The following is a 12633-nucleotide window of genomic DNA, read 5'->3' as shown; positions in this document are numbered from 1 at the left end:
GTGTGTTCCTTTTTATTGCTAAGTCGTGTTCTACCCTTCACCTTTTTTGACCTGCTTTTGATGTGTGTGCGTGTGCGTGTTGTACTCCTCAGGTCACTGGGAAGATGGATGAGAACCAGTTTGTGGCTGTGACCAGCACCAATGCAGCCAAAGTCTTCAACCTTTACCCCCGGAAAGGCCGCATTGCCGTGGGCTCTGATGCCGATCTGGTCATCTGGGATCCCGACAGCGTTAGAACCATCTCTGCCAAGACCCACAACAGTGTAAGTCCTGTCCTGTGTCGACCCACTCCAACCAGATCAGTCACAGGAAGAGACAGAGGTGGGGAGAGTCTCCCGGAATTATGAAAAGAACTCGCTCTGAGAGGAATGGACTTCTCCCCAGGATATATTATAACTTGCAATTTGCTGAGAAAAAAACCATTCACTTTTTTGTCTTTAGTGAGGTCAATAAGACTGATAATCAGTTCCTCTTATCATCATTTTGGAGCACCACAGCTTCTCTTATAGCTAGAGGTCTCTATCTATAGACCTTCGGAGCCTCCCATGTCATGCCAGGATATCAGAAGCTTCTAGAGGTCAGGCACCATTCCATTCCATTTTTATAGCCCGGGGCAGCATGTCTCATGGCAGCGCTGGGTGCAAGGGACGTAAATAAAACATCCAAACGTCCATTCCTGAGATGTCCACCGGGCACGTTTAGTCTTTTAAGCCATTGTTTTCGCATATCAGTGTAGCCGTAGAGAAACCTAAATGACAGGTGCTCTTGTTATCCTCAAGGTATTAATTGACTTTGACTTCTCTCCAAACAGAAGAAATAACCCTGGCAGCCGTTCTGATCATGACTTTAGGATCTGCAGTTTTGGGGTATCTCTGGTCTCAGCGTGGAACACAGAGCTTGGGGATGCCCTGTCTTGTTAATGAGAATCTGGGCAGGTGACTTCATGTCTCAGGCTCCTCACCTGAGGATAAATCCAGGGTTTAAACGAGGTCTCTGAGTGCCCGGTGACTCTGTGAGGTCAGGGGCATTAGGCAGAGGTGTTAGATACTATTGGGTCTTCATAGAAAAACTATGTGTGGATGTGTGTGTATCTGTACCTATAGATACATATACAGATACATGCAAGAATATGGACAAAGGGGAAGCTTTGAAAAAGAAATGGCCATAGGGCAGAAGTGTTTTTTGTCAGAAACTCATGAATCTTGAAGAGATTCATATTGAATGAAGAGAGTCATAATGAATGAAGACGATATTCTAGATCAAGTTCTAAATTGAAAGCTGGCTCAATGGGGAATCTGATTCTAGACTGCCCGCCCTAGTTAGCCTGGGCCAGCAGTGCTGCCGCTCCCCCCCAAGTGCCACGACAGCTCAGGGCTGTGTTTCTGGCGTTTCTCCAGGACAGCCCCGGGCCCTTTTCTGTATCCCAGTCCTGTCCCATTTGAGCAGAGGGGCTTGGGGTACGGGGCGCACTTCTAGTTTCTGCTGGTGTCTGTGGGTGCCAGGATGGTGGGTGCCTTCTGGGAAGGCTGCTCAGCTCTCTGTATTTATTTATAGTTGCCTTTTTCCCCCTCCTTTCCCATTGGTTGACTTAGCTTTGCTGCATAGCCTTATGGCCACACTGACTTGTGACTTAGATTACAACCTCTTGGGCGTCCAGGATGGCTTCTTTACAGGCAGGGGCCCTAGGGTCCTCCCCAGTGAACCCCCGTATTCATATACATTGAATATCATATTCCCATTTACTCTTTTATTTTGGCCTTTTCAATAACGGGATGGTATTATTGTCACAATTGGGAAGATAAATAAACGGAGGCGTAGAGAGCTTAAGTGACTAGTCTAATGTTACATAGCTATTTTGCGGTAGAGCCAGAATTAGAACCCAAAATTGTCCATGGCTATTCCCTGCCAGACTGCGTATGCAACCTCTTGGTCAGAGTTACATGGAGAAAATTCCTCCCCTCCCTTGCAGAGTCCCTTCCCCAGAGGTAATACAAACGGGGAAGTGGACTCTTATTTAAGCATTAGGTGACCTGGCTAGGGCTCTTGCATTTGGAGCCCTTCACCTGGCAGAAGAGAGGATGTGAAGGAGCCATGATTCGAGAAGACAGATTCTGCCCTCCAGCCATTCCATCCAAACATTTCCAGAGCAGTAGCACCACCCAGCCTTTACCTCCAGGCAACCCCACGGAAGAAATACTGGCTTCCAAAAGTGCCCTTTTCTGTCCTCACCTGTTTTCAAGAGCCCACATTAAGCACGCCTGTGCAGCATTAATCATTTGGGAGACTACTAATAGGCGGCTTTTCCATGTAATACAGTGTTTCTACCAGGAGCTCATTAGCTTTAATTTGGAGTATTTAGCTAACTATTATTGACAGCCCTGTTGCTAAGCCTCTGCTTGGATTTTCCAGGCATCCAGCCAGATGAGTAATTTTAGGGAGCCCGTGTAGATGTAGGTTAAAAATGCCTCTACCTGGTGCATGATGAAGGCTGACTGCCTTCATAGTTTGACAGAGAGTGGGCTCTGAATACCCAGAGCGTGATCTGACTACTGGACTTGTCGATTTTAAGTCATGTGGAGTCATGGCGCTGGTTCCTCCATCTTTTAAAAATGGAAGATGGCCCAAAGCTCCTCTAGGTATTTATGGTCAGCTATTTATAAGAAACTAAACTCAATATATGTGTCTTACAGTGTCTTTGACACTAAAGGACTTGCAATCTTATTGGAAAAGTGCAATGAAAAAACCAGACAGTGAATGAGTGAACATTTTTCTAAATGCCTACTTTGTGCCAAGCCAGCATGCTAAATGCTTTTTGTTCCTTTTATTTCCTGTGATCCTAGCATCGTTTCTGCGAAGTGGGCTATTTCCCCTTGTAGCTGAGGAAGCTGAGGCTGGGAGGCGTGTAAAGGACTTGTCCAAAGTCAAAGAGTGATCTGGCGAGTGGCAGATCTGGGATGTGAACCCAGGCAGATGGCGCAGTGTTGAAGGTTGTCTCCGTTACTCCAGTAGGGGGCAAGAGGAGTTTGTCAGAATGTAGACAATTAGCTGTGGAGTAACGTGGTAGAGATGGGGCTTGATCCAACCCTTAAAGGGTGATCACACCCTTTCAAAGATTATTTCAGAGCTGACCAAATTCTCTCATGCAGATCTACACACATGATGCTTTTTGTGTTGTCATCTTCACCAAACCTTGCGCCGGAGGCAGATGAAGAAATTGAATTTCTGAGGCAGGACTCAAGTGATCTGCCCAGAATCATACAGCTTCTGGATTTCACCAAATCTAAGATGCCATCGATTTCCAGATATTCCATTAGTTTCTATATCATCATGAAGCAAAACACACCCAAGATGAGTGTGGGGACAAAGCCCCAAAAAGCAGTTTCCAGGCTCTCAGCCTCACATAGAAAGGTGCTGGCTCGGGTAGTAAATGGCCATTAACTGTGATCAGATGGCCATCAGCTGTGGCTAGTTGGCTGTCAGCTGTAACCCGTAAGCCATTGGCCACTAATATAACTGCTGTGGTTACGCTAGCAAGAGAGATTGGGGGCTAGCAAGAGCGGATTGCAGAGAGGCAGATACCGCCGGTGAGAATATAGTGATATGACTCCCCTATCTATGGCTCCGTGGGTGTTCCTGTTTGGCCTCACCATGTCTTGCGTTCTTATGTGGGGAGCGGGAGCTGAGACCCCGCAGGCCACCCCGCACGACAAATGGCGCAGCGAGCAGGGTCCCCCGCACGACAATGAGAGTAACAGGAGACTCATAAAAATACGTTGTGCCAGCGAGGGCCAGCTTGTGCTTAGTGTAGGATAAATAAGATGTGAATCTGCCACATAGAAAGGGTGGCAAACATCTTGTATGCCTTGACTTTGGCTTTGGGTGTGGAGAGGACAAAACGTCTCCTTGGAGAATATGAACTGAAAACTGCTTCTCATGCAAGTTGGAATTCTCAGTTCTGATGCCAGCAGGGTCCAGAAAAACCTGAAGCTAAGAGTGTAAAGTAAAATGGCTTCCGTGTGGTAATCCCCAAGACCACAGGGGAAAACGAACGCATGTCCCCCTGGAAGAATTTGGTTCTGTCTATACTGACAGCAACCGCGCAGGTCCATCTGCTGTCAGGCATGTTCTGACTTCAGGGAGGAGTGTCTTAGAATCACTGAGAGATATGGGGACACACACTTGCATGCTGGGAATCCCCGTGTAGAGTCCCTTCCCTCCTCCCAGATGCCTCTCTGCCTCATTCCTCCGGTAGCTCCCCCAGGACTCCTTGGAATCTCAGAGCAGAGCTGAGAGCCCCTCATTGCTGTTTTCAATCGGCACCTCTGCATTTTGACACCGAATGAACTGAGGAGCCAGCAGAGGCTTCTCCATACGTATCAGCCAGTCCACTGAGCAGAGATGTTACTTGCAGTGCGGGGCACTGTTACAGCTCTCTGTTCACAGGCTAATTCCTTTAGTGATGATAACCTGGCCTGAATTCCCCCAGAGGTCCACGTGGCTTTTTGTGGTTGGAGTCCCCTCTGAATGCTCCAGTCCTGGGCGCAGCACAGACATTGGTGCCTGTGAGCAGGTCAGCCAGGAAGAAGCAAAGGCCTTCTGGAATCTGGGGGACGGTCCTGGGTGAGCCAAAGCTATGTGATGGGACTGGGACATGGACTTTTTCATGTTGGGCACAGTGTCCCCGGATTGCTGGTGCCTCGTTGTCCAACAAGAAACTCACTGCATATAGAGACCCAGCATATTTTCCAAGAGGCAACACAGATACAGCACTCTTTCACCCTGAAAAGCTTGAAACCAAAAGGACCACAGCATTGTATGGGAAATTAACTAGACCTCAAACATCTTCGTGAAGGCGTGCCTCTTAAATCACCACAGTCCTTTCATTTAGGGCCTTCAGTTTTACCACATTGCTAACAGTTTGGAAAACCAGGCAAACCAGTGGGAAAAGCTACTCGTGGATGGCCCATTTCAAGGTTAAATTTAGAACTCGGCCACAGACAGCCTTTGCACTGGAACCTGATTGGAGCTTGAGCAGTGAGGAGAACAAAGTCATTGCTAATGTGTGGAATCCTTTTCTTATATTTGTGTGGCATCTATAAACCCTCATGCTTTTCCATACAGTTTTTCTGTTCCATTATTTTCCCCCTCCCCCACATTTTTGACAGGTGTGAAAAGATGATTCCATATTCTAGACAGGGAAATTAGGACATAGAGATGAAGTGCCTTCTGATGTGGCCAGCCTTCTGATATAGCCCTGGGCCTTTTTTTCGTTTGTGGGATGGCAGGGCGTTTATACCATAAAGTGTACTGTGCTCCCTTTCTCTAGGCTCTTGAGTACAACATCTTTGAAGGCATGGAGTGCCGTGGCTCTCCACTGGTGGTCATCAGCCAGGGGAAGATTGTCCTAGAAGACGGTACCCTTCATGTCACCGAGGGCTCTGGGCGCTACATCCCCCGAAAGCCCTTCCCTGATTTCGTTTACAAACGTATCAAGGCAAGGAGCAGGGTGAGTAGCTCTGATCTTATGAATTGTTTTTGTCATGGGTTAAGTTCAGTTTCGTAAACACTGGCTAAGCACTTTGAATCAGGATGTTGAGCTGAGTATGGAGGATTCGGGGTTCAGGGAAACATGGTCTTTTTATTCCCAGAGTTCAGAATACCAGCAGAGGAATCAGATGTTTCCACAGCCAGCCAGAAGGAAGTAAGCCTGACATGTGCTGTGATGAGATTCAGAGGAGGGACCCACGGCTATGGAGTCGTGGGGGAAAGTATCATGGGGAGAGGGCATTTTGAGTTGGGTCTGGAAGGTTAAGTGGAAGGTTGACAAGCCAAGGAAGGGAGACAAGGGAATTAGGTGGAGAGAATGTCACGGGCATGGAAAAATATTCAGGACATGGTGAACAGTCCACAGCACTGTTGCTTGGGGGCTGTGAGGCCAGATGGACGGAGCTATAAAGAAATTAAAGAGACAGTGAGATTGGAAAGAAAGTTTGGGGCCAGATCTTGAACATGAGGCCAGATATTCTTCACAACACGTTTGGGAGTTCCTACAGGGTTTAAGTGGAAGTGCCTTGAGGGGAAAATGGTAAGAAACTTTTGTTTTTAAAGAGTAACCAGTTACTCGTGATCTACCTTGTAGGAAGCTTTGGCCTAGAGCCTTGGGGCTGGCTACCCCCATGCTGACATCTGTCCCCGCCATACCCCTCCCATCCCCAAATGTCATAGGCCTCTCCTGGCCTCTGTTCCTTCCCCATCAGGAGGTCTCCCAGGGAGGCATCCTGTGTGAATGTGGCCTGAGTCGAGGGGCTCTTGTGTTTTGCAGCTGGCAGAGCTGAGGGGGGTTCCTCGTGGCCTGTATGACGGACCTGTGTGCGAAGTGTCTGTGACACCCAAGACAGTCACTCCAGCTTCCTCGGCTAAGACGTCCCCGGCCAAGCAGCAGGCCCCACCTGTCCGGAACCTGCACCAGTCTGGATTCAGCTTGTCGGGTATGGTTATGGTTTGGTGAGGACCCAGTTCCGCAGGCCACGTTCCCTGGGGCTGGAGAGTCTGGAATCACTTTTATAGAAAGAGAAGCAGTGAAGTAAATGACATTCCCATTCTTCCCAAGTGGAAATACTTAATATCACCAGAGATGCAATTCACAGCTGATGGCCAGTTGGGTTTCAGAATCTTGACATCAGTGTATATCACACATAGTGTCATGATGCATACATTATATGGACTAACAATATATAAAGAGGACTTTTTTAAATGTGTTATGGCCATCCTAAATAAAGGATGTGGTATTTCAGGACTTCTCTTCTCCCCCGCATGTGGGTTCCCTTATATGAGGACTTTTTCAGTAAATACATTTGGCCCTTTGCCTCTGGGGATTTACCCGTGGATTCAACCAACCACAAATCAAAAATATTTTCATATTCTCAACTGTGGATTTCCAAACGCAGATCGAAAATACTGTTTCTGATCCAAGTTTGGTTGACTCCACAGATGCAAAGGGCTGGCTGTAACTACAAGTTTTTGAGGAGTCCAAATTACACATGGGGTCGGCGCCCCAACCCCTGCTTTGTTTAAGGGTCAGCTGTATATTGCAGTAGTTTAGTATGGAGTCTGCAGTTACAACAGCTTAACTCCGCAGTCCAGGTGGTGGCTAGCTGTGCCTCAGGTTCCTCATCTATAGAATGGGTATAATAGCAGTGGCTACCTCATGGGGTGGTTGTGAGGATTAAATGAGTTAATATACATGTAAATTACATGAGTTAATATACATGTAAAGGGCCGTTGGAAAATTGTTAGCTAGTTACTTGGATAAAATATGTGATGTCAGGGACGATGAGAGGAAAGGGTACAGATTTTAGAGCTTCCTTACTTGAAACTTCCTTCCAATTCTTCATTTGGCCCATGACTAGAACCCTTCCACTTTTCTAGCTTCCCGAGCCACAGATATATATCCAGATTTCTATGGTGTGTTAAACAGTTAATCAGATAGATTTTTTTTTCTTGTCAGATATACTGGTGTCTAGAACATTGCCACATATGCCATGTGCAATTACCAGTTTAAAAATAATGAAATTTAAATTTGTCATAAAGTAAAATGGGCACAATAATGTCCATGGTATGTTATGTCACCAGGCCATTTATATATAGGGGACCATCATTACTCCTACTATTTTTTCCTTTCCCCTACTTTTGATTATACAGGTAGGTGTGTTGTGTCAGGGAACAGAACCCCAGAGAGAGCGCTGTACCTTCAGAAAAGCCACACTCAGTGAGAATATGGACAGGATGTAGTCCGACTTCGTTGAAATGAAACGTCGTGTTATTTTAGAAGTAGGTTTACTTTTCAAGCAGTGGCTCCAACGAGCTTCTGCAAGGACTGCTGTGTAGTGTCTGATTCTGTGGCTACTTGAAGCCCGTCCCTTCTATGTAGTTTCAGCTTTCAGTGAGGTTTTGAGAGGACAAAGTGGGCCTAGCCATTTTGCTCTCTAGCTGTGTTATTTCGGATGGAAGCAGGAACTCCTGTAACTGCTGTTGACCTTCACCCCTGTCTCCTCTCCAGGCGCTCAGATTGATGACAACATCCCCCGCCGTACCACCCAGCGCATCGTGGCGCCCCCTGGTGGCCGTGCCAACATCACCAGCCTGGGTTAGAGTTCCTGAGCCACACAGTTCACTTGGGGATGGGGGATGGGATACCTGAGGACATTCTGAGACTTCCTTCCTTCCTTCTTTTATTTTTTTTCTTTAAGAGCCTGTGATAGTTACTGTGGGGCAGCCAGTTCACGGGGCTCCCTCTTGGGCCCCACACTCCGTTCGTCACCCGGAGTCACTGATGTTGCTCACCCACTTCCCTACACATCTACGAATATCACACCACGTCTATCCACCAACCCCATACATGGGACTGCATCCAACACTCAGACATGCGAAACAGAGCAAATCACCATGAGGGTGTTTTCCATCTCTAATCTCTGTTGTAGTTATCATCTTCCTTTTCATTGTGGGGGAAGATAAAGTGAATTGCCCAGAGCTGCCTTTTTCTTTTTAAATTAAAAAAAAAAAAAAGTTTTCTTTGTGGGGCTGGGAGGGGTGGGTGAGGGAGGGGATGAGTTTTTTTTTTTTTTTTTAATACTAAATTGGAAAGCTTAATTCAATAGTAATACAAGGGGTTTGAACTGGACTTCCTAATGATGCAATTATGTAACCATCAAGCTGATTCAGGCTGGTTGGCAAACTTATCGTCCCTCCTGAGAAGTTCCAGAATGTCCACATCACCATTCCGTAGTCTTCTGGGTCAACTGTTGATAAGGGCAGGTTTTCTTTTTGGCCTAGATTTTGCTGCAGATTAAATCTTGATGATTCTCTTTCCTCACTTCTCTTCTCCTCTTTCTCTGTAACTTTTTTATTCATGGATATTTTCACGTCTGTGTCTTTCTTTGTGTTTCCTCTAGCCCTTGTCTCTAAGACAGTGTTTTTCTCTCCTTCCCTTATTGTCTTTTCAAATGACCACGTCTACCTTTCTACTGTGGTCATAAGAACCTGCCTGGGAGGATATGAGCTTTGTCATCACAACCATAGTAATCTGCTGTCCTCGTCCCTGTAAGACTGGTGCTACCCACCGACCATTGTGAGGGTATACATGTAAGTTTGAGACACTCCCAGGTGCAGGGAAGGGCCGTGTTACGCACCTACACTATCACACGTGGGCCCAGAACAGACCCTCAGGTAGTGCTGTAATGTTGCAGAAGTCTGAGTCTACAGGACCTGAGAGGGTTTTTTTTCCTTCGTGCAACGCTAACTGGATAAACAGACGCTCAAATCTGTAAATTGAGCCCCCAAACCCAAGTAAGCCAACCAGCCTCAAGCCAGCACCAGCGCAGAAGTGTTGAACGAGTGGGAGTCTGGCCCCAAGGGCCTGCTATTCCCTGGTTAAGTATCTTTTGGGATTCCAGAACACCCTGGGTTTCTCACTTTGGGGAAAAAATATATTTTTTTGTCCAGTGATTTCAAAAGACATCATTTCTAAACTCAGAAAATCCTTGGGAAGTTGGACTTAAAGTCAATTTTACTTTGCAAGGGGAACAAACCATCTATTTAATGAATGATACGTCACGTCAGAGCTGTTGTAGGGAGAAAACTTTACAAATCAAACATGTGGCCCCTTAGAGACCGAAGGTGATCTTGTGTCCACATCTTCCCTCTCCCTGTCTCAGTGACCCTCTCCACTAGCTGCCTTTGTACCTGTCCTTGTCTTTGCTGATTTATGTTGCATATCCTTCCAAGCGTGTTTACAGGTTCTCCTAAGCAATGTTATGTCTGCAGGCTTTTATAAAATCAAATCTGCTTTTGTAAAGCATAACAAAAAAAGTAGGTCATTCCATCATTCCACTTGTCTCCACACGTTTTGCCTTTGGGGTTATAGTTGGGGTTTATTTTTTGTTGTTTGTTATTTGAAAAGTAAATTGCACTTTTAAAGAATAATTGGTTAACTTAATATATTTGCTTTTTTTCTCATCTGTACTTAGAGGAAATTTGAACCAGTTGGAAAAAAAATTTTGTTTCAATTCTAAGAAACACTCGCAGCTCTTTAGTGTTCACTTGAGTCTTCCTGTTTTTCCTCTACCAGGTCATGGTAATTTTGACTATTCTGATTGCTTTCTTAAAACAACTTAAAACCTGAAGATTTCCGCAGGCTGTGTAAGCATGTTTACCTGTTGGCTTGCTTTGTGTGTCTGTTAAATGAATGTCATATGTAAATGCTAAAATAAATCGACAGTGTCTCAGAACTGAACAACTGCAGTGACTTGATGCTCTAAAACAGTGTAGGATTTAATAATAGATGGTTTTTAATCCTTGGAATTGTGATTGTGACCCTGAGCGGAGGAGCTTTCAGTGCTAACGCTGATAATGTGTGTAGACAGAAGAGAACCTTTTTTTTTTTTTTTGTAACCACTGTCTTAAATGGCAAAATAATTATGGTAAAAAAGCAAGTCTTGTGTTTATTATTCCTTAAGAACTCTGTGTTATATTACCATGGAACGCCTAATAAAGCAAAATGTGGTTGTTTCAGGAGTGTGTCTGTGTTGAGATATTTAAAGAGGCAGCTGCTTAGCCCGGCCTTCCAGGAAAACCTCGCTTCCTGAAGCATTCACAGGTGCCTTTGACCTCGTTTTCGTGACTGTCCCAATTCAAGAGTTCAAGAGTTTTCACTGCTTGTCCAGATTGTTATGTCCCAGCCACTGAGGTATAATTCCATCAGAGTTCTGCATGGCCGAGCTAAGTGTCAGAAATTCATGTACTATATCCTAGAGAGACCATGATGGCTCCAGAGCCAAGCTGCAAACCTAACTGGGTGGGGCCGCGTAGGTTAGTGTAGGTGACCCCTGGGCTTCCTGTGTCCTTATTGCTTGTTCACCCTGGAAAATTCTCGACCTACATGGCAACATGGAAGATGAGAAACGTGTGTGTTGACTGGCATCCAGACCTCAGTCCAGGAAGTTGCAGGAAACCAGGGCATAAAGCGTATGTCCTTCCACCCCCAAGCAAGTGCCAAGAGTGCAAGTTGGGGATGAGAGCAGGCAGGGTGCTTGGTTCCCACAGTTTCCTATTAACTGGCACTGGCATTGGTTTCAAAAACATGGAATGGAGAGGGTGTGTGCTGGGGGTTCTCTGGGCCTGTCAGATGGTTGATGAAGTCTTTTTTCTTCCTTTCTCTTTTTGTTTTCTACCCAGCCCTGTCCAAACAGGATATGTGATGATTTACAAAAACTATACACTATACCAAGCTTTCATAAACAGTGTTTGAATGAAGGGAAAATAAGAGTAGGAAAAATAAGATAAGGCCTGACTGGGGTTAGTACAACACACCTGCTATAAGGTTGGGAAATGGTGAGGGAGCTCTGAGCGTTCTAGCAGCAAATACAAAAAGGGAGACAGGGTCAGAAATCTGTAACATTTGTGGCAGCCAGAAAATAAATTGCTTCAGAAGAAATACAGAAATTCTTGGTCCTCAGACCCGTAGGCAAGTGGTACCCCCCAGTAACCAGAGTTGCGTGTCGGACGGCTGGCTCTTAAGCTTCCTTCACTATGCCGATGGCAGAGGACAGTGATCCAGGAAAATCAAATCTGTTTGGGAGGGGGGCAACAAGAGTTAGGACCTAAAACAAGAGTTAAAAATCCCAGGCCACGGCCCATCCTATTATCATCCTGGCTTCATCACACCATGACAGGCCCCATGCTCATTCCTGAGGACACCCCAAGCCACATTCCAAGTCTTGCCCGACCCCTAGCAGACAAGACACTCCACCGACTGTCCACACCAGCGGTGAGCTCTGCCCTCCGAAGGATGACCCAGCAGAGGGGCCCATGTAAGCTCTGGCACTAGGCTTGGGTCCGTTAGAGCTAGGAGGGGCATGGCCAGAGAGCGGGAACTCTAAGGAGGCAGTCCCATGAGTGCCACACAGCTAAACAATGGGGCCAGGTACATAACTTGAGTGGTGTGATTTACTCCAAAGAGGTTTCAGAGCATCTAGAAAAAGTGGAGTGTCTTGTATTGCCGTGAGTCTAAAGTTACCTCCTCTAGTAAGTGTCTGTAGCACATATATTCTGGAAGAAAAGGCAGCTTTTTTCCCCCTCATCAATAGAGTGGGGGATAAGTTGCTTTTGTGTGCATGTGTCATTTTTTTAAAACCGATTTTTATTAAGAATGTAGCTAACATAGAATGCTATATAAGTTTCAGGGGTACTCCAGTTGGTTTGACATTTATAGAACTAAAGAAGTGATCACCATGATAAATCCAGCAACCATCTGACACCGGACTAGACTATCACAATACTGATTACATCCCCATGCTGTACATTACATCCCCATGCGGTACGTTACGTCCCCATGCGGTACGTTACGTCCCCATGCGGTACGTTACGTCCCCATCACTTACTTGTTTTATACCTTGAAATCTGGATCACTCATTGCCCTTCACTTCCCCCCTTTTTAATTTTTCAGTAACAGTTGACAGTCAATATTATTTTATATTAATTTCAGGTGTACAGCATAGTGGTTAGACATATAATTTAAGAAGTGATCCCCCTGACTAGTCTAGTACCCACCTGGAACTATACATAGATATTACCGTA

At 45.8% G+C, this 12633-nt stretch overlaps 1 protein-coding gene across 4 annotated transcripts in view; it reads left to right on the top strand.

Annotated features, from left to right (window-relative positions):
* The window catches only part of DPYSL2 (dihydropyrimidinase like 2), a 105039-nt gene extending 94470 nt beyond the window's left edge, over positions 1 to 10569 (top strand). For all 4 annotated transcript variants that reach the window (XM_081077846.1, XM_081077845.1, XM_081077847.1 and 1 more), the window contains 4 exons: positions 93 to 263; positions 5327 to 5506; positions 6323 to 6488; positions 8060 to 10569. In XM_081077846.1, coding sequence (XP_080933972.1) covers positions 93 to 263; positions 5327 to 5506; positions 6323 to 6488; positions 8060 to 8151 — 609 coding nt within the window. In that variant the 3' untranslated portion in view covers positions 8152 to 10569. The remainder of the gene's footprint in view (positions 1 to 92; positions 264 to 5326; positions 5507 to 6322; positions 6489 to 8059) is intronic.
* Positions 10570 to 12633: the final 2064 nt, after the last annotated feature.

Source organism: Rhinolophus hipposideros (assembly GCF_964194185.1).
Source record: "Rhinolophus hipposideros genome assembly, chromosome: 16".
Taxonomy (NCBI): domain Eukaryota; kingdom Metazoa; phylum Chordata; class Mammalia; order Chiroptera; family Rhinolophidae; genus Rhinolophus; species Rhinolophus hipposideros.
The sequence above is the reverse complement of the archived record's forward strand: the minus strand, read 5'-3'. Positions and strand labels throughout refer to the sequence as shown.